Source organism: Martes martes (genome assembly GCF_963455335.1).
Source record: "Martes martes genome assembly, chromosome: 15".
Lineage (NCBI taxonomy): Eukaryota > Metazoa > Chordata > Mammalia > Carnivora > Mustelidae > Martes > Martes martes.
In genome coordinates this window covers 9,843,827-9,866,315 of record NC_137903.1, presented here as the reverse complement: position 1 = coordinate 9,866,315, position 22,489 = coordinate 9,843,827, and the positions used below count along the sequence as shown (strand labels likewise).

General features: G+C 38.8%; 1 protein-coding gene across 2 annotated transcripts in view; it reads right to left on the bottom strand.

Moving 5' to 3' along the window:
• AIDA (axin interactor, dorsalization associated) overlaps positions 1-22,489 on the bottom strand; it is a 39,899-nt gene that overhangs the window by 11,330 nt on the left and 6,080 nt on the right. For both annotated transcript variants that reach the window (XM_080824273.1, XM_080824274.1), the window contains exons 2-6: positions 20,162-20,231; positions 12,695-12,748; positions 12,015-12,069; positions 6,348-6,411; positions 5,991-6,097 (exon numbers count right to left, since the gene is read on the bottom strand). In XM_080824273.1, coding sequence (XP_080680399.1) covers positions 5,991-6,097; positions 6,348-6,411; positions 12,015-12,069; positions 12,695-12,748; positions 20,162-20,231 — 350 coding nt within the window. The remainder of the gene's footprint in view (positions 1-5,990; positions 6,098-6,347; positions 6,412-12,014; positions 12,070-12,694; positions 12,749-20,161; positions 20,232-22,489) is intronic.

Sequence of the window (22,489 nt, the reverse complement as noted above, 5' to 3'; positions counted from 1 at the left end):
ATAAAAAAAATCTGTACTTAAGAATTGATTCTTTCAAGGAACCATGTATGCTAAACTCTTATTAATCCTAATTACTCATCTGTTGATTCTTTTATATGGACTATATATATATTCGTAACACCTGCAGATAAAGGGAGGGATTTTCTTCTCCTAATGTTTATCTTTTATTTTTCTTGTCCTAGTGTACTGGCTAGCACTTCCAGACAATGTTAATAAAAAGAGGTAATAGTAGGCACTCTTATTCTTGCCTTGTTCTTGATCTGAAAAGGAAAGCTTCAATTTTTACCAGTAAGTATGATTTTGTCTCTAAGTGTCCCTAGAGAACACCTGGAGACGTGTTCTATTCTCAGTCTGCTAGACTTTTTTTTTTTTTTTTTTTTTAAGATTTATTTATTTTTTACTTTAGGAGTAGGGGAGGGGCAGAGGGAGAGGATCTCCAGCAAACTCCCGACTGAGCATGAAGCTTGATGTGGGACTCCATCTCACAACCCTGAGATCAGGACCTGAGCTGAAATCAAGAGTCAGATGCTTACCTGACTGAGCCACCCAGGTGCCCCAGTCTGCTAGAATTTTTTTTTTAAATTTAAGAATAGATTTAGAATTTAGTTTAAAAAAATTTTTTTTAATTTATATGAGAGCGAGCAAGCATGAGCAGTGGGGAGGGGCAGAGGGATAGGGAGACAGGGAGCCCCATGTGGGGCTCGATCCCAGGACCCTGAGATCATGCCCTAAAGGCAGATGCTTAACCAACTGAGCCACCCAGGTGCCCCTAGAGTTTAATTTAAAACATTTTCTGCATCTATTGAGAGGACTGAGATTTTTCTCAATCTCTTAAGGTGAATCACCTTGATGTACTTTGTTTATTTAACAATATATTCCAAAAATCACTCATTAGTTCATGAAGATTTTCCTAATTGTGATCTGTAGTATTCTATGTATCATAGTTTTTAGGCTGTTTCTAATATTTTACTATTACAAATAATACCATAATAAATAACCTGATATATGCCAGTCTTTTTTTTTTTTTTTCCATTTTATTGGAGGTGTATCCTTAGAATAAATTCCTGGAAGTGAGATGGATTTCTGGGCCTAAGAATAAAATGCCTAATTTTGTTGTTAGATATTGAATTCCCTTCCAAAGGGAATGTACCTGTTTGTACTCCTGCCAGCAAGGAACGAGCATGTTCCCCGCAGCCTCAGCAACAGCTGTTTCAGTCTGTATGTCTCTCCTTATACACATCTTTTCATGTTTAAGGGCTATGTGTACATATTTGCCCGTGTGAGTTAACTGTCTATGTCCTTTGCCCAATTTTCTAATATGCCTGTGGCCTTTGTTGTCAGAGCTTAAAGATTTCTTATGTATTAAGGATGCTAGCTCCTTATTTGTCTTTTTCACTCTGATTACGGCTTTTTTTTGACAGTCAAAGGGGACTGCTGGGGCACCTGGGTGGCTCAGTTGGTTTAACATCTGACTTGATTTCGCCTCAGGTCACAATCTCAGCATCGTGAGATTAAGCCCCTTGTTGGACTCTGCACTGAGCGAGGACCCTGCTTAAGAGCCTCCCCCAACCCGGCAACCCCACCATGCAAGTGCGCTCTCCCAAAAAAAAAAGGCGGGGGGACTGCATATCTAACTTTCAAAGCCAATGGTAATTCTCCTTTTATGAAATATGTCTTTCCCAAGGGAATATGGAAACTGTTTCCACATTAAAGAGATAAATCACATTTTTTATTTCTAGTTTCAAAAATAAACATGTGTACACATATTTAAGCCTCTATAGAGATAAATCAACACACTCGTGTAATAATTTTGAAATGGCTAAACCTATATTTTTTTTTCAGAGATTATTTATTTATTTATTTGACAGAGAGAGAGAGAGAGATCACAAGCAGGCAGAGACCATGACCCGAGCTGAAGTCAGACACTTAACTGACTGAGTCACCCAGGTGCCCCCGCCAAGCCTACCTCTAGACAAATTAAATGTCATTTTGACTTAAGCCAATTATTAAACAAATTTGTTTGCCTTATGAGTTTTTAAATTTTTGAAAAGAAGAAAGTAGTTATTAAGAAAGCTAAGATTTTTTAAATCTTTTTTTCTTCAAGAAAGGTTGGATGAAAGTCATTTTAAATTTTAAATCGGAAAAAACCACTGAGTCACACATATCATATACAATACTGCATTCTTCATCAGCCTTACAGTGGTAGTGTTTACATAACTGTATGCATTTGTCAAAACGTATAAACTACACACTAAAAATCACTCATTTTATACATGTAAATGATATTTTCAGTTTAAAGAAGTCACAACAAACTTACAACTCAATAAATTATATAAGAACAAAGGTGACCCCTGTCTGGGGGGCTCAGTTGCTTAAGTATCTGCCTTTGGCTCTGGTCATGATCCCAGGGTCCTGGGATCAAGCCCGGTGTTGGGCTCCCTGCTCAGCGGCGGAGCCTGCTTCTCCCTCTCCCTCTGCTTGTGCTCTATCACTTGCTCTCTCTCTCTTGCTCTCAAATAAATAAAACCTTAAAAAAAAAAAAAAGAACAAAGGTGACAAATAAAAAGTCACAATTCTTAGAACCTTTTTGCCACCAAAATGCAGACACTGCCCAGGCATCACTGAAATTTTGAATTCCCTCAGGGTAGTAAGAAAAAGAAATGTTTTCCTGCTTTACAATTAAATGTCAAATGTCACCTTCCTATTTCGATGATGATTTCAGTTAAGTATAACTTTACAAGTTACTTTTTAAAAAAAGATTTTATTTATTTGAGAGACATCGAGAAAGAGTGAGAGAGCATGAGCTGAGGGGGATGGGTAGAGAGACAGGGAGAGGCAGACTCCCCGCTGAGCAGGGAGCCAGAGGAGAAGCTCGATCCCAGGACCCTGGAATCATGACCTGAGCTGAAGACAGACGCTTAACTGACTGGGCCACCCAGGCACCTCTACAAATTACTTAATAACACTCATATCCCAAACTAAATACAGTTACTTAAACTATATGTGCTCTTTCTTAATTTTGGAAAAAAGAAATTCAGTGAACACAAGGGTCCAGTAACCTTTCTGTATCTCTGAAATGAGACATCACAATGCTGTATCAGAATACAAAAATCTATTTCATTTGGGCTTAATCCTATATAGCAAATAGACTTATTGACGGTACAAGTTTCCCTTCAACTCATCAACCCAAACCCCACAAAGACCTTAATCTGTATCACAGTTTATATCATCTACTTTAAGGATCTTATCTGCTATCAAAGTACAGCAGTGAGCAAACCACCAAGTCAGACTGGAATTTATAGCACTGGAAGCTACATCAATTACAATACGCGGTTCGGAAAGGGAATGACAATTATTCAGTCAGTAAAAAAGCCAAGTAATTTCTCTCACCAGCTCAACCAACTTGAAATTTCCTACCTATATGACAAAAGTAAGAAAAATACATCACTCTTCAGAAAGCAAAGCAAATTGGAAATAATGCCCTTGCACCAAAGAAACATAGCCTGTAATTTCTCCAGTAACCCCAGAGCGGAAGTCCTGCTACCCCCACTGAAGGGAAGGGATGGTCAGAACAACAGGTGTCACGGAATGTTAAGCACGTGACCCCGACGGCGCTCGCAGCTTTAGCCGTAGAACTGTGTTTCATCTTCACGGGAACCTGACAAGTTAGGCACTGCTATTATCCCATGTTATAAAGAAAGAAACTGAGCTTCAGACTGGTTTACGAAATCAGAACAAAGCCCTTCAACAAGTCACTGTCAGAGCCTAGACTTCAGCCCAAGCACCTGTTGGTTCAAGTCTACACTGTTCCTGCTCCATAATGCCTCCTCCCCAGGGAGTATTAAAAATACCAGAATATTACTATACTTTTATTACCAACAAAGTTAACTGGATGACACACAATTTGTGTTTAGCTCTACTGTAAAGCTTCTAGGGTCTATTTCAAAATGCGTTATAATCTCGTAGCATATTGCTCTCAAACCTAAAGTGAATCAGTTTGCCAGAAATGAAAACTATGCATGTGTAAGAGTGACCCAGTGACTGGGAGAGGCAAGTGACTTATCCAGGGTGCCTGCCTAAGTCATCTGCAGAAAGGGAAGATCCTCATGGAGATCGTCTGCAAATAAAAATGACTTGCCATTTCTTTTCCTAAAACAAGATGGGAAAAAAGAGCATTTGCTCAGTACCCACTCCCCTTGGATCCAGTCTTAATGACCACATTTGATTAATTAAAGAAGTGCTTAGAAGAGTCTACAGAAAAGAGTTACTATAGCAGGCATGAGACTGTTATTTTCAGGTGGCAAGGCCACCCCTGGGCTAGAGTCTGGGAACTTGGATTTCTGGCATGTCCCCCACCATCCTCCAATAAGGATGGTCACTATCGGTAAACTGTGCAAACAATATGGTTTATGCTGGGTATGCACTTTCCTTCCGGGAGTCTGGAACTCTGGCCAGTGCTAAGCAGAGGGTGCGTATGTGATCAGCCCCTAAGAATGGTGCTGGGATGGAATTTCATTCTTTTTTTTTTTTTTTTTTCTGCAGATGGGATTAACAGACAGACAGACAGATACGTAGTTTCAGTCTGAGGCCTCAGAACCAGGAGAGTCCATGGCGTATGTTCCAGACAGAAGGCCAGGAGGCCTGAGACCCAGAAAGAGCTGATGTTTCAGTTTGAGTCCAACAGCAGAAGACGACCAGTATCCCAGCTCAAAGAGGGGAGGGGAGGCCTCTTTGCCCCGTCTAGGCCTTCTGCCGACTGGACGAAGCCCGTTACGTTAAGGACGGCAATCCGCTTCATTCAGTCTTCAATTCAAATGTGAAGTCTCTGGAAACACTTTCACAGACACACCCAGAGTGACATCTGGCCAGATGTCTGGGCACCCTGGGCCCTTGTCAAGCTGACATACACAATTAAACATCACCATGTCACCCCTTGTCTACTCAGCACGCATACACATCTCCTTGAACCACACTTAAGCTCTATATGAAGGCAATAAGGAGGCCATACTTGACGTGATACTACTGTCCTGTACACAACCCAGACCTCACTAACCCCTTTCCCAGAGGAGGAGGTTATGTTTTGTGAGCGATGTTTGTGCTTCTCCTTGACATCCTGTAACACAAGTACTAAAAGCCGTCATGGGTCGTGCAGGGACTAGATGGGTGCACTCTGCCATCGACCTTAATCACATGTCTGTTGTGATACAACAGACATCCAAACGGGTCCCCTCTAGTCACTGCGGAGTAGCTGTCTGCCTTCCCCAGGTGTACTCGGGATCAGCCACCTCGGCCAGCACGGTAACTCCCTTCTTCGCCTGTCCATTCAGAGGCAGGAGGAGTCCAAAGTGGCCATTTGAACCTCCAGTTCGGTGTCATCATGGCTGTGGGCACGGGGTCTCTAACAGCTTCCCTCAGACCCATTTTACATGTAGTACAACCTGCGTTGATTCCACTGGGAGAGACTCTCAGAAGCCTGCACCTCGCCGGGACAATGGGGAGATGGGCATTAAGGAGGGCACTTGTAAAGAGAAGTGGGTGTTATATGCAAATGATGAATCACTAAATCCTACCCCTGAAACTAACAATACACTCTTTGTTAAAAAACTCGAATTTAAATAAAATCTAAAAAAAGAAAAAAAAGAAAAGAAGCCCGCACCTGGTTTCCTCCAGACTCCGTTCACTTGCGCACCTTTTCCCTTTGTTGACTTTGTTCTTGTCTTTGCCCAGTGCAATAAATCATAGCTGTGAAATCATGGCTGTGAATACAACTATATGCTGAGTCCGTGAGTCCTCCTAGCAGATCACTGAACTTCGGGTGGCCTTGTGCACCCAACACAGACAGTAAGATGCCTTCAGACTATACATATAAAATAGTTCCAGCCAGTAACATGGCAATGAAAATTTGCTTAAGATTGGCAAGTACCAAAATAAGTTCTAAACCCCCTAAACTTGGATTAAGTTATGCCTGTTTTGCAATCAGTGATACTCACCGGGAACTCTAGCAGGAAAGGAATCAGGAGACCCTGCTCCGGCACCACCCTCTTCTTCATCATCTTCGAATTCCAAATTCTCCTCTTCACCAGGTGCTAAAATTTTTCTGTATGCAAAACAGCAGACAAAAGAGTGAGCTACAAAACTAACTACCGTAGAGAGGCATTATAGCTCTATTATAGATGAAGATTACATCCCAGGTAAGATATAGACACAAAATATGTTGACACAAAAATGTTGACCTATTGATATTAAAGATACCAATACTGATTTTAAAAATGCAGAAATATCTGAAAAATAGTTATAAAATAAGACAATAAAATAAGAAGACAAATATTGGTGCTTCTTTATTTTACCTTAAGGGGACAGGCTGAACATCAAATGGGAATTCCTTATTATACGTAAGAATATTCTTTAGGACTAGAATAAAAACAGAAAGACACATAAACTCTTCCATGAATCAAAATAAAAATTCTATTAGAAATGACTGATTTTTAGTCAATTTTACTATGCATGTTAATACTTAAAAAAATTCCCACTCTGATCATCATTCAGAACCATGATGCATTTGTCCACAGAAGGTCTTAGCAAAATGAAAATATCCATAGTATATTCCAGGCACCAGTACTTTGTCAGATCTCCAAGGAAAGTAAGTTCCAGAGTCTCAGAGCCCTCACAGAAAACAAACTCTAAAACAGTTGTATGTACAAGGTCCTAGGTGAGACACAGGGCAGCAGAAAAAGAGATCTCCTTCCTGGAATACCTCAATTACAAGACTGGTTCGAAGATAACCAATGTTGGTCAGGACATTTTGGTCTATGTCCTGATTAGATTTCCCTTCAACTCCATTAAACTGGCAAAACTGAACAAAACTGGTTACAATTTCCATATGCCATTTACGACAGTTTATTACAGACATACATATATCTACACACATACGTAGACAAATACACAAAGAGGGATTTACTCTCAGGAGAAGTCTTCAGATAACATGGAACCCATCACCTTCTGCATCACAGTATGGTCCATGATTACATGCTGGTAGGTAAACTTAAAGAGAGATGTTCTATAACTCTGCCTGTGTTTAGAGAGCTACAATGAATATGGATACCTCACAGAGTTACTAAAAGTATTAATTTATTTTATTTTTAAAAATTATTTATTTGACAAAGAGACAGTGAGAGAGGGAACACAAACAGGCGGAGAGGGGAGAAAGGAGGGAGAGGGAGAAGCAGGCTTCCTGCTGGCAGGGAGCCCGACACGGGGCTCAACCCCAGGACCCTGGGATCATGATCTGAGCCAAAGGCAGACTCTTAACGACTAAGCCACCCAGGTGCCCCTAAAAGCATGTAATTTAGTGCTTCATATGTGGGGTTACGGGTCTTCAGCAACTACGTGCAGTTACATGGAGGTGAAGTAATGGCATTAACTGAGCAATCCAGAAAGTTCCTATGATTTTGGACTCAACTTACTTAGACTCATTTTGGAGTGCTGTAGTTTAGAGATAAAATAGCTGTGGCATATATGTTACCCTCCCAAAGTAGGAAATCCCAGAGCACGTGCCATTTCGTGGTTTATCCCAACAAGAGTCAGAGGGGCACTCTTACTGAGTCCTTCAGTGAGAGAGAGGTCTGGGACTTGGGTCTAGCTTCTTGTTCATTCTTACTCCTTCTCTCCCTCCAGCTCTTATCCTCATCTTTCCTTTCTCGTTCTTCCGCTCAACAGATGTGCACCGAGTGCCCACACGGTTCCATGCACTGTTTTAGGTGCTAAAGATACGGCAGCGATTGGGACAGAGGGTTCTTGCTCTCATCTATGGATCTTAAGACCGCAGTCAGGAAAAGCAGACAGTAAATAAAGCAACAGATCAACAAGGCACTGTTAGACTGTGGTTGGCATCATGAAGGACAGGATCGGCGAGTGCGTAAGCGGAGCAGAGGGACTTCGGCTAAGGTGGCAGGGCAGGCCTTTCAAAATAACTGTTGGAACACTAGTGAGCCATAATCTGGAACGAGAGGAACTGTCCCTAAGTAGCCCTGGCGCAGGGCTTTCCAAGTAGTAAAAAACAGGCTAGAGGGAGCGCGCCCGAGTGCTCAGTGGGTCTAGTGTCTGCCTTCAGCTTGGGTCATGACTCCAGGGTCCTGGGGTTGAGCCCCTCATCAGGCTCTCTGCTCAGCAGGAAGCCCACTTCTTCCTCTCCATCTGCTGCTTTGCCTACTTGTGCTCTTTCTCAAATAAATAAAATTTTAAAAAAACAAAAAACAGGCTAAAGGGGCAGGCCCCTGGCTGGCTTAGTCAGTGGAGCACGCGACTCTTGCTCTCAGGGCTGTGACTTTGAGCCCCAGGTTACATGGAGGGATCACTTAAAAATAACATCTTTGGGGGCACCTGGGTGGCTCAGTGGGTTAAGCCTCTGCCTTCGGCTGGGGTCACGATCCAAGGGTCCTGGGATCAAGCCCCACATCAGGTTCTCTGCTCAGCAGGGAGCCTGCTTCCTCCTCTCTCTCTCCGCCCGCCTTTCTGCCTACCTGTGATCTCTGTCTGTCAAATAAATAAATAAAATCTTAAAAAAAAAAAAAAACAGAACATCTTTGTAACAACAACAAAGACTGAGGCAGGTACTAGTTTGGCTTGTTCAACGAATAAAACAGACTATATAACTCAAGTTTGATAAGCAAGAGAGAAGTCCCATAATCATGTCAGTTGTCATTATGTCATTTATATAACTACTCTGAATCTGTTTCCCCAGTTCTAAAACGGGAACACCACTTCCCCACTGTGGAAAGAAGTAAATTAATATATATGAAATTGCATGGGAAATTTAAAGTCCCATATAAGTATAAGCTCACATTATTATACGGTAATTTATTCTCTCCACAGCTTTCCCTAATCAGCTAACTAGAATCCTAGTATTTCAGGTCTAAGAAGTATTATTTTTAAAATTATAAAAACATCCTTTTTAAACCTGTGCATGATTGCTCAGTGTAAATAAACTATTAATTCAACTCAAATATCAATTAATCGCTTACACAGTATTGTGCTAGATCCTAAGAGTAGGGGAGTGGGTGACAAAGAGGCCTTGTAGCATTCATATCAGAAACGAAAGCATTGCAATGCTATTTTAATAATAAAAGGGGGAAAAGTCAAACTTTACAATAAGTATAAACAAATGAATTAAAAAAGTCAAACACTCTATCAGTTAATAAGAATACCTCATGTTTCTACTGTAATATGAGAATGGGACAGTATTTCTTTTCTTAGGTACCAATGCTATGATAGGAAAGGCTTGACCTCGAACAACAGCCTGTCATTAGTTTCTATTTACAATAATAGAGCATATCAGGTATTTAATTCATATCCTTTTGGAAGAAAATAACAGGTCCTTTCTCATTTTTTTCAATTATAGATTTCTATTCTCACCAACTATGGAATAACAGAGACTCTAACGTGCTTTTACGATAGGGTTCTACTTAAAACTTTATATAGCATTTTTCTTCCACCGATGCTAGTGCTGATATTTTAGGAAGATCTGGAGAAGAGAAACAGTTTATAATTTCCCGGAAGGTATTATATGAGCACAGAGTCCATCACGGTTTGGGGACCAAGGGGCTCACCCCGTGGCTGACTTCTGATGGTGCACCTCTGCAAGGAAAAACCCAGTACTCCCAACCCACTCTCACAGAGCATTACCTCCCACCCTCCTGAAGGCCACACTCTAAGAACAACACACAGTCAACAACGTGTGTTCTGCTTTTGTGGCTGATTTGTTTCATTTTTCTGGTGGACAAAATTAGTAAGTGCTTCCTAGCTGAAAGGTTGTTTTTTTAATCATGGGAGAAGATTCCCTGAAGACATTCAACACTGTTCAACATAAAAATTTGCCAAGATCATACGATATGCAAAGCACTGAGTTGGGCTCCGTGGGGAAAATACAAAGGTTACTGACAGTCTCATTTAGGAGCAAAATGAATTTAAGTGAGCATCACAACAGGGCACACTATGATAATGGACATAAAAAGTGCTCCTAAAAAGGCCAGGACGTAGAATTTAATTAGGGCTGGGAGAGCAGGGAAAGCTTCAGAGAAAGGTGGGATTTCTCTGGGGCCTTTAAGGATCAGTCAATGGAAGGAACTTTACAGAGTGGTGGTGGGGGAGGTATGTTTCAGTAAGAAGTAGTACATTACCAAGGATCAACATCAGAAAATGAAATAAATAGTACTTTCAAATTCTTAGTGGTAGTACTAGTTTCAGAAAGGATTATCAAGAGACTTTTTTTTAACCTTAAAGGAAAAGTACATTAACAGAATAAACCAAATCCCACATATTAATTTTCCTTTCCTTATAGTCTTAAAAGAGGCAGAAAGTAGTTTGACTTAACCTGAAATATACTCAAATACTGATTTGTAGAAAATGTTCAATTCTGATGAAATAACTCATACCAAGTGCCTCGCTTTGATAAATGCAAAATTACAGAGCATATCCTGAGATATAAGATACACATTTACATTTCTTTAAAAGGCAAGAGCAAATTAAAATCACCTAAAAAGATAACTAAGTACGAAGAAGGGACAGGTCCAAATTAAAGGCACTATATAAATTCAAAATATGACAAAATAAATCCCAGTATTATCTTTCCTTTCCATTCCCATCCTTAATTTTAAAAAAAACAGAAACAAGCAAACAAACAAAAAAGCAAGAAATATAAGACAAATGCAGATTTTAGTCCAATCTGCCACTCATACATGAGTCAGTAATCTCCCAAGAGCCTGAGCTGGAAATCCACGGTGTTTAGGACTGATGTCAATATTGCACCTATAGGTAGTACAACAGAAGATAGTGGCAGGAACACGGACTTTGGGGTGGCTTAGAACCCTGGTTAAAACCCAGTTCTGGCATTTACAAGCAGTAAGACCATGAATTTAGCAAACGACAGCTGGTGGACTTATTTGAGTGTTTGGTTCTGTTAATGGGTATGGTAACCAGTAATACAACGAAAGATCCTATAAGGCAATAGGAGAAATCTGTAACACTCTAAAGTTTTATTTGGAAACATCAAACAACAACAACAACAACAACAAAATAGAAAACAATGACTAAATAGAAAGCCAAAATTCTAGTTATTCTTATCATTCAAAAAAAATTGAACATTATAATCTTTAAAACCATTACACAACAGATATCGTCACTGCGGCTGATCTTTTTAAAAAGCCATCAATGTGCTTTTCTTAAAATAATCTTATATATAATGAGTCACAAAAGACCATATGTGATAGGATTCCATTTATACAAAATTTATACAAAAATATGAATTCCATTTATACAAGACAGAAAGTGGATTCACGGTTTCCTAGGGCTGGGAATTGAGGAGTGGGGGAAGCAGGTGTGTGCTAAAAACAGGGCCAGGGTTTCTTCTGGGGTGATGAAAATGTGGTGGAACACGGTGATATTCAGTACTTTTGCCTCTGCCCACTTTGCAAAGAAAACATTCATATGAATGATAAGAAAACATTCCTCTGAGAGAATATTCACGTGAACCAATAAGAAAATCTTATTTGGCACATCCTAACCACCAAAACATCTGAAGCAACTGTTTACTTCAAAAAAGCTTTCAAAAAGGGACAGGAAAATGGGGACAACAAGGAAATCCTTTGTAGAGCACCGCAAACAGCTGGACGGTAGTCTTCCAGGACATATAGTATAAATGGGCATCAGTACCTGTAACTTTACACTCTCCAGTGAACGCTACTGCAACTGTTTACCAAAGTAATTATAGTCTTTATTAAAGTGATTAAAACAAAGGCTAAAATATATGAATGAGGTAGAACCTGGGATCAATTTTTCATATTCTAGAATGGTAAACAGAATAATAATTACAATAAATATTATAGGGATTTTAAAAGCACAAAATATCACATAGGACTAGGTAGGAACAGAAATGAATAAACATCTATGCTAAATAATCTTAATATCTATAACGGATAAGTAGTTTTCTAAAGGAGTACCACAAAAACGATAAAACTTACTTGGTTCTAGCTTCTTCAGGTCCTCCAGTTTAAATTCTTCTTGAGACTGTGTGGACTGAATTTGAAATATGCATATTACATCTTTTTATTACAAAGATTTCATGATACCCTATGTCTTTTAAGTGGCAAGAACTAAATATTCAAAAAGTGCACAAAATGAAGGAATCCATTTCATGCTCTCAAAGTAGAAAATGGAAAGTCCCGGGATGCCTGGGTGGCTCAGTTGGGTAAGCTTTTGCCTTCGGCACAGGTCGTGATCCCAGGGACCTGGGATTGAGCCCCACATTGGGCTTCCTGCTCAGCAGGGGGCCTGCTTCTCCCTCTGCCTGCTATTCCCCCTGCTTGTGCTCTCTCTGACAAATAAATAAAATCTTCATAAAAAAAAAAAAAAAAAAGAAAATGAAAAGTCCCAAACTGGTTTTTGTTTTTATATTTTAGAACATTTGAGCTAAAAGTAACAAAAAATTGAAGTTATATCTTTTCTGCCTACAGTTTATTAAATATGAACTAAATTTTTTAACAGGAGTTTAACCCATGAATTCTTATTGCTAAACATCTCTTCTGAGACAATACTTTGTGTCAAAGTATTGAGACATTTTAACATTAATGCTTAAGGTTTATTAGAATAGTTCATAATGTATTTTTCTTACATTAGAAAGCAGGAAAAAAACCGTGTTTACCTGTAAAGCTGCACTTCGTAATTCCAAGCATGTTGCAATTTTGCCTATGGTTTTCTGTAGGAAAAAGAAAAACCATAAATACCGAATATACTGCAACTGTTAATTGTTAAAACCACGGAGTTAGTTTTTATTAGTAAGGGAGCTATAATTTTTTTCAAGTTAAATTTTATTTCTGTGTAGCATCTTGCAGATTTTAGAGAAGAGAAGCAGGAAGCAAAGGGCTAGGATAAGGGAGAGAACGTGAGTCTATATTCTCTCCTGACCTAAATGTACCATGACCAATTTTCAATCAAGTTTGCTTAGATTTATTTAAAGGGCAATGAAAAGGACTTCCAACATCTTCCCTCCCAAGCTTTGTCTTCTCTTCATCTCCATTAGGTCTGAAATTCATTAAAAGATTTAAAATTAAAAATATCTGAAAGCTAGCGAAATGGTATCATTTAATTTTGATATAAGTCCAATCTTGACTTGTCTACTTAATTATGTAGGTAATACTCAGCAAAATCAATACTTGTGATGAATGGTGGCAAGCTTTATAGTCAGATGTGTCTTAGATGAGCTGTAAGAGTATAAATGATAGCATATAGTCCTTGCTTTTAACAAGCTCAAGTTCTATTATGTGACATGAGACTCTACAAAATCACGGTCATATAAAGAAGAGATACTTGATTCTTTTTTTTTTTTTTTAAGATTTTATGTATTTATTTGACAGAGATCACAAGTAGGCAGAGGCAGGCAGAGAGAGAGGAGGAAGCAGGGCCCCCACTGAGCCGAGAGCCCGATATGGGGCTCGATCCCAGGAGTCTGGGATCATGACCCGAGCTGAAGGCAGGGGCTTTAGCCCACTGAGCCGCCCAGGTGCCCCGAAGAGATACTTGATTCTTATAAGCTTTAGCAAAGTGAACCATTACATATGTAATGGTTGATGAACCATTACATCTGAAGAAACAGTGCAAGACTCTGTGTTAGAACTCAAGCCCCGGTGACTGGGAGGATTTATAAAACGGAAGAGTTTGGAAAACTGTCACGGTTCAGTTACCTTAAGTCTCAAAGTGAAAGTAGAGGGATATAGGTTTGAAAAGTGAAGAGTGACTGAGGGAGTGATTGTGTGTGTGTGTGTGTGAGAGAGAGAGAGAGCGAGCACGCGCACGCTGGGGACAGCAGGGGTCTGAAGGGGACCTTCCATGACTAGCTGAGGAATCTGTTATTACTTTAGCAATAAATTGCACAGGAGTTTTTGAATAGAAGAATGACGATCAGATTTGACCATTCGGAAGACTATTAGGGCAACGATCTCCACAGGCCGGGGGAGAAAAGGGAAAAGACTACGGGCGAGAGCGGTCAGGCTACTGCAGCTGTCCAGGCACCCACGAATCAGAACAAGAACATGAATGACTAGAGTGGAAGTAAAGAGGAGGAGACCCACAGAAGACACATCTACAAGAGCAGGCAGCTGAATCGGGCCCATCGACATTTTTAAGTCCTTCCAGAAAAGGGCATTTCTTATGTTTTTATTAAGAATAAATCCAGACCATAAAAGTGAAGTATTTATGTACAATATTTTGCAATGCCTTCACCACAGAAACATTCTTGGGAAAAAATGACAAGTTTTTTTCTACATGGACTGATCACTTGCAAAAGTTTAGTAAATTGGATTTCCACTTGCTTTATCGGATAAATGAGGAGCGCAGAGGTGTAACAGGTACTGCCCTGGCCCCTGGTACTCAGGAGAGTGGGCACGATGCAATCATCTTATCGACAGTCAACAGCTGGTATAGCCGAATCCAACCTTTCCTGAGCAATACAGGACCCTTGGCCAAGGAACAAGTAACACTCTCCCAACTATTTCCACAATCTTTAAAAATTTTCTTTTAAGCCCAATATCACCATTTAGAAAATACCCAATTTTATTCTGAAATCTTACATTTAAAGATTACATTTAAATTTCGTAACTTCAAAAGGACTCACGATATCTCGTATTTATTTTCTCTCTCAAACAGCTAATGCACAGGAACCAGCAACAGTCTTTTCTACATCAAATCTAATATCTCACTGTTGTTTAAACACATCACTCAACTCTGACAAAACTAGGTGATTTAAATATGTATAAATAAAATTTGTTTTATTTGTATATATGTATAAAAACATAGATATACATATAATAATAGAGTAATGGCTAACAGCTATTGAGTACTCAAGTTCTCCTAAGTGATTTATAAGCATTAATTCATGTAATCCTCATTATAACCCTGAGTTAGAGACTATCATTTTATTGATGTGAAAACTGAAGAGAGGTTAAGCAACTTGCCCTAGACATCCCTGTCTTCTAGACATATAATAGTCATATGTACAATAAAGTGATATACTTGTGTTAATACCATTTGGCCATACTTTTTAGGTTCTTTTAAAAGTGCTTTTTAGGAAAGATTCTGTATTAAGTGAGATGTATCAATGAGTAGGTCTTTAGAAATATTAACTCCCTTTCTTCCATTTACTTTAAAATCCATTTGATTTGAGGCTGTTAACATTTAAGGTAAAATGCAGTTGAACAATTACGATTCCGCTAATAACCTATTTTGAATTTAAACATTTCTGCAAGTTAAGCAGCTCTTTTTTTTTTTTATATTTTTTTTTTTTAAAGATTTTATTTATTTATTTGACAGACAGAGATCACAAGTAGGCAGAGAGGCAGGCAGAGAGAGAGGAGAAAGCAGGCTCCCCGCTGAGCAGAGAGCCCGATGCGGGGCTCGATCCCAGGACCCTGGGATCATGACCTGAGCCGAAGGCAGTGGCTTTAACCCACTGAGCCACCCAGATGCCCCAGTTAAGCAGCTCTTTACACAGAATCTACTGAACCATGGCAAAATACCAACAGGCATTATTCATAACTACTTTAAGGGACCACACCCAACATCAGTATTAAAAAGGGAGCAAAGCACTATCATTTTCAGCTGCAGCAATGACTTTTAAAACATGCAGCATTTATTGATGTCAAAATCAAGTGCTTGCTACTGTAACCGTGTCACCTTTCTCAGAAACAAACGGTCAGGAAAAACGATTAAGCAGCACAAGATCACTTGTGTCCCCATAATAATAAGTACTATTAACTAATGTACATTAAGGCTAAGCACTGAAGGTAAATGAAGCTTAGTTTTAAAAGATTTAAATTATTAGCACTTCATTCAAATTAACTGCTCATGCCTAATATGGTATAGGAATGGAAAATGTCCTCGTTTTCAGAATATTGGCTATTTTGTCAATGGTGGGGAAATTAGTAAAAAGAGCAGCTAAGGAGAACATGGCATAAAAAACAGACAAAGAGCCATGTTAATTTTGCTTAAACATATTCAATTTACATATGGAAAAAGAAGTCTAAAAAATACACATAAAGTAGTGCAGTCTCAATCCAGAATTGATTTTTTTATTTAAACAGCCAGTCGTCTACCCTCCAGCCAGAGGGAGGCTGGGGTGGGAGGAAAAGGGGAAGGCGGGGGAGACGGTGGAAAGGGGGACCCTATAAAATAGGAAACAAGCCCTTAGTGCTGGAACTCTCATTACTACAAATTTGATTCAAAACAGGGAAAAACTTTCTAAGCATCATGAGACAGGATGTTCTATTCTGCCCAGAAACTTACATGAGAAAATCTACGACACCAAAGGAGGGAATTTAATGGAATGAAAGCTTTTGGCAGCTATTCTTTGGCCACTAAACTCAGTTGTTATAATGACAAAACTATTGAGGGTTGAAATGGAAGCTAAGTCAACGAATCAGGAGGGAGAATCAAACAAGAATCCTAAACTTTCTCATTTTCCACCAGAAATCTTTGAGAATATTATGAATAGCGAATCCACATGAAGATTTTTTAAAATCACTAATTAATAAAGTTTAGAGAGATCAGTAGTTCTGCTCTAGAGCTTAGATTTAAAATAAATACTAAGAGGGGCGCCTGGGTGGCTCAGTGGGTTAAAGCCTCTGCCTTCAGCTCGGGTCATGATCCCAGGGTCTTGGGATCGAGCCCCACGTCAGGCTCTCTGCTCAGCAGGGAGCCTGCTTCCTCCTCTCTCTCTCTCTGCCTGCTTCTCTGCCTACTTGTGATTTCTGACTGTCAAATAAATAAATAAAATCTTAAAAAAAAAAAAAAATAAAATAAAATAAATACTAAGATACATATACTATTTTCTCAAAAATTAATATTTCTTTGATCTTAATTTATATGGATACATATCAATAACCTAAGACCCAACAAAGCATTTATTCATCAACTATTTTTTAAAGCTTATTGTGAGCCAGACAGTAAAAAGTCTCATAAAGAAATATTGGCTGTTTTTTATTTTTTATTTTTTTTTTTCTTTATTTTTTTTTTTTATTTATTTGTCAGAGAGAGAGAGGAGCGAGAGTGAGCACAAGTAGACAGAGTGGCAGGCAGAGGCAGAGGGAGAAGCAGGCTCCCTGCCGAGCAAGGAGCCCGATGTGGGACTCGATCCCAGGACGCTGGGATCATGACCTGAGCCGAAGGCAGCTGCTTAACCAACTGAGCCACCCAGGCGTCCCTATTGGCTGTTTTTTAAAAAAATTTTTTGTAGTCCCACAAACTATGAATGGTTAGCCTAATTCTAAGATTTGTCACTGCTACAAAAACACTGAGAACAGCAAAAAGCATAAAAAATATAATTCAAAATAGAAAGCATAAAGAACAATTTTGCTTTGAATAATATAACGTATATTCTGCATTTTCCCCATTTTTGAGGAAAACGCAATCGAGTTTCTTCTTCTTTGGCCTTTGGCTGATGTGCCAGGTCTGGCATTCAATTAATTTTGCAGACCTAACAGTTGGTTTTGAAATCTCCTATAACATGTTCTTCAGAACATTGGACCCAATGAAGTGTTCTATAAGGGGAGGGGGGAGCCTCCAAAAGCAAACAAATTTAAGAAACACTCCATTACCAAAGTCTTTAAAAAAAAAAATTCAACATATACATTAGCATATTAAAAGCCCTGACAAGTCACAGACTCTCTGATCAAATAACATCTATTCATTTTTCAGAGGCAGTGTTCCCCCAAATCATATCTGGGAAATCTTTGTTTCCTAATCATTAACTTGGAGCCTCTAACTTTTTCCCTGTGTGACATTCAAAAATAAGGTCTATAGGTCAGTATGAGTTTTTTGGTCCATTGTGAATGTTTCATCTGCATTTTTAAAGAAAATTAAATTTGTAAATGCCTATAACTTGCCTTATGTTCCTAATGTAGTACAGAATGATTTGGGGGTCCTTCTCCAAGCTCAAGGAATAGGCAGGCACAAGCTCTTTCTATAGTCACAAGCAGGAGCCACAAATGCCCCCTAGGCAGGTATTATAAATAACAAATACCTCCAAAATCAGGCCTCCAGGAAAGGAAGAGGTACAGAAAACTTCAAAGGTATAAGTCATTAGAAGATATAGTGAAGATCAGGTAGGGTTATCTAATCCCTCATTTCATACGTAAGGAAATTAGGGCCAGGGGACAGAGCCCAGATTCACGACCAAGTCGTCCGACTCCAGATCTCAGGCTCTTCCCCTAGGTCATGCTGCCTCCCAGGCCTTATGGGATATAAGACCCGTGGGTCTGTGTAAACTGAAAACAAGGCAGCATCAGTTGCTGCTGAGGAAGTTATAAATTAAAGAATAAAGAGCATTATCGGACATCAGGTTGCTTCAGCCTTAGAAAGTTAAAGAAAATTAAGAAAAAGTTTATTTTTTCTTGTTAGTTTAATCATCGTATGACAAAGCTCATTTCTTGACAGCATTTAAAAAATTTTGCTTTGTTTCAGGTGAACTCACCTACTATTTGAGGTCACGTTGCTCAGAGGTCCTAGGGTGCTGGTGATAAAGCATGGAAGTAACACCAGGCAAACAGGTGATTCAAGTACTGGGTGGGGGGTCATGAAACTTAAAAAATTCCCTAAGCTTTCATCTGTTTCCATATTCATAATAGTTTGTCAGCTATTAATTTGCATACTCAAATATTTGAGATTGTTTCAAATTAATTTTGTGATATCAGCTGATCACTTTCTAATCAATTCCTAGAGTTCACATTTTTTTTTTAAAAGATTTTATTTATTTATTTGTCAGAGAGAGTGAGCACAGGCAGACAGAGAGGCAGGCAGAGGCAGAGGGAGAAGCAGGCTCCCTGCTGAGCAAGGAGCCTGATGTGGGACTCGATCCCAGGACCCTGGGATCATGACCCAAGCCGAAGGCAGCCACTTAACCAACTGAGCCACCCAGGCATCCCAAGAGTTCACATATTTTATAGAGGAGATAAAGCATATAGTCTTTGTTCCTTTCCTCGAGCAAACCAATCATTTCCTCTGTAACAATTAAACCTAAATTTCCTAAATCTACTGCATACATTAACAACTGTAAAGGAAAAAAGAAAAATGCACCTGTAAATTGGAATAATGTGTTTTCTAAATACAAAAAAAAAGTATAGATGATGTAAGATACTAAGTATTTTTAAGATGCAAATATACTGACTTGTGTAAGAAATATCCTAACCCTAATCTTTGGTGTTTATATTTGTTCAAACCCCTATACATAAGAGGCAAATGAATATAGGCAAAAGGACTAAAGTAAATTTTAGACTTTCTTAAAAAGCATGCAGAAAACCACTCCCACCCCTTGTACAGAAAAAGGATTAATAAAAACAAATTAAGTCACTACAGTTTTCAGTGTCTTAAGAGATGGAAAAACTGACAACAGTAATTTTTTTCATTATCTACAAGATTAAAATTTGACTTAACACTAGATACTCTGAGCCAGGAAAAAATGGGACTTGCTTCTTCCTGTTTCTTCTCACCCTTTGAAAGCAAAGCTTCTTAAAGTATCCCACTTTTTATAATCTCTAAACGTCCAGGGCATTGACTCCAACATGTTAAAATCTTAATTCAAGGGCACCACTGAGACATTTTGCAACTTTATGCATTTATTTTGCTGATGGATTCTTATGCCAAATTCTTGAACTATTTTTAAAAAATTATTATTTTATTATTAATTTTTTTTCAGTGATGGCTTTTGGGGGATTTTGTTTGTTTGGTTGTTTTTTTTTTTTTCTTTTTTTTTTTTAGCTTCGTGCTTGTTTTGAGAGGAGGAAGAAGGGGTTAAGAAAATTCAGAGTTAAAAAAGTACTGAAGTTGGACAGAATTACTCACAGTCAAACTTCAGCCTCTGGAATCTACCCCTCTCCCAAAGAGTGTAGACAGCCTCCAATGAAGTTTAAGTCTGAACGGCTGAGTTGAGAAATTCATCAAGTGAGAAAGTCACTAACTGGTAAATCATGTGTTACCTCAGTGATCACTCTATGTTCCCCAAAGCATAATAATGTCATTTTTTGTACTTAAGTATAAGTTTCTGTTGTTTTTGCTTAATGGCTTGAAAGACAGAATTTTTTCATTTGGAATCTGATAATATGTAGAGATTATTTTATAGTACCTTCTGTTCTTCTGTGAATTCGGAATTATTGTGTTGAGCTTGGGCCTCCTTTTGTAGATGTCTTGCTAATCTGTAAGAAGAAAACAATACATTCTTCAGAACTGAAGGAAAGCAAACTATCTCAAGTGCAATAATGAAATAATTTAAATCTTTTAAAAGAGACAATGAAGTACAATAATATGTTGCTGTGCTTTCAAAGTCTAAATCTACATCTAAATCTTTAGAATCACACTCTATACAACAAAAATGAAAATAAGATATAGTACTTTAGGGGTGCCTGGGTGGCTCAGCCCCGCATCAAGCTCCCTGCTTGGTGGGAAGTCGGTTTCTCCCTCTCACACTCCCCCTGCCTCTTTCTCTTTGTCAAATAAATAAATAAGATCTTAAAAAAAAAAAAGATATAATACTTTTTATACCATTGCACTGGGACAAATTTCAGCTCTAGGCAGTAAAAACAGAATCTTAGAGCTGGAAAGAATCTCAAGTGGCAACTAATCCAACTTTTTTTAGTATGCATGAATTTCTTCTTTAACAAGCCAATAAGCAGTTGTCCAGATTTTGCTTAGACACTTCCAGTGAGCACCAGTCATAGTACCAGCCAGAGACACTTTATCAGTCTATCATTAATTTGCTGATAAGATTAGTCCAAATAACAGCCATGACAAAATGATAAGTCTATTAAATTATGCTTTTCAAAATATTTTTCATGAAAAATAAAGAAAATCTTCCACCAATCAGACATGAAAATCATTCTTTGTCCAATTATCATTCTTAAAAATAGCAGCTAGGCCTTGGATGAGTTTTCAAGGATGGATCTGTGTTACCAGTCCAAACTCAACAGTAAGGATCCAAAGCTCGCTCTCTCTCTTTTTTTAAGATTTTATTTATTTATTTTGACATAAAGAGAGAGAGAGAGAGAGCGCGAGCATGCATGCACAAGCAAGGGGAGGGGCAGAGGCAGAGGGAGAAGTAGGTTCCCAAACAGGCAAAGAGCCCAATGCTGGGACTCCATCCCAGGACCCTGGTTTCATGACCTGAGCTGAAGGCAGAACTTAAGTGACTGACCCATGCAGGCATCCCCAAAGCTCTTCCTGAGACAATAAAAACCAAAAGACTGACTCTTATAATGAAACAAAAAAAGGACATATAATTTAAAAATGGAAAAACAATTTGAACTAAAAAAAAAAAAAAAAAGATTTATTTATTTATTTAGAGAGAATAAGAGTGAGCAAGCGTGAGATGCAGAGGGACACAGAGAGAGAGAAGGGGAGAAGCAGACTCTTCTCTGAGCGTGGAGCCTGACTCAGTGCTCGATCTCATGACCCTGAGATCATGCCCTAAGACAAACCAAGAGTCAGACACTTAACCGACTGAACTACACGGGTGCCCCTTAAACATTTTTCCAAAGATATAAAAATGGTCAATAAGCACATGAATATCATATTATTAGTCATTAGGGAAATACAAATCAAAACCACAATGAGATACTACCTCGTACCCACTAGGATGGGTACAATTTCTAAAAAGAGAAAAAAAAATGGTGTTGGCAAGGATATGGAAAATTTGGAACCTTCACACAGTGCTGGTAGGAATGTAAAATGATGCAGTCGCTGTGGAAGACAGTTTGGCAGTTCCTCAAAAGTTAAACATAGAGTTACCATACATATAACCCAGCAATTTCAAAATTCTAGGTATAGTCCAAGAATTGAAAACATGCTCACACATAAAAACCTGTACACGGATGCTCAAACTGGAAACACCCGTAATGTCTATCAACTTGCAGAATGCATCAACAAAATGTAGTGCATCCACTCAACGAAATACAATCTGGCGGCAAGAGGAATGAAGATTGAAACATGCTACAACACAGATGAACCTCAAACACATTATGCTAAATGAAAGAAGCCAGATGCAAAAAAAAAAAAAAATCACATATGATTCCATTTACACAAAATGTCCAGAATGGATAAGTCCACAGAGACAGCAGATTTGCGGTTGCCAGGGGCTGGGATAAGGAAGGAATTGAGAGCAACTGATAGCAGGAATGGGGTTTGAGGGTGATGGAAATGTTCTGAAATGAGATGGTGACGGCTGCGTAACCATGCAGAGCCACCAAATGGTACAACTTTACAATGAGAGATCTTATGTGATATTTATCTCAATTTTTAGAAATTTGTGGGGGGGAAAGACCCCAAAGAACCGAGAGATTCTTCGGTGAAACATTTTGTAACTGGCAAAAGAAGTTAAAATCGTAATTCTCAAGCATACTATACCATTCTGGGTGGGGAATAAAACCGAGAGTGCAAAGGGTAGCAAGTATTAGATTTC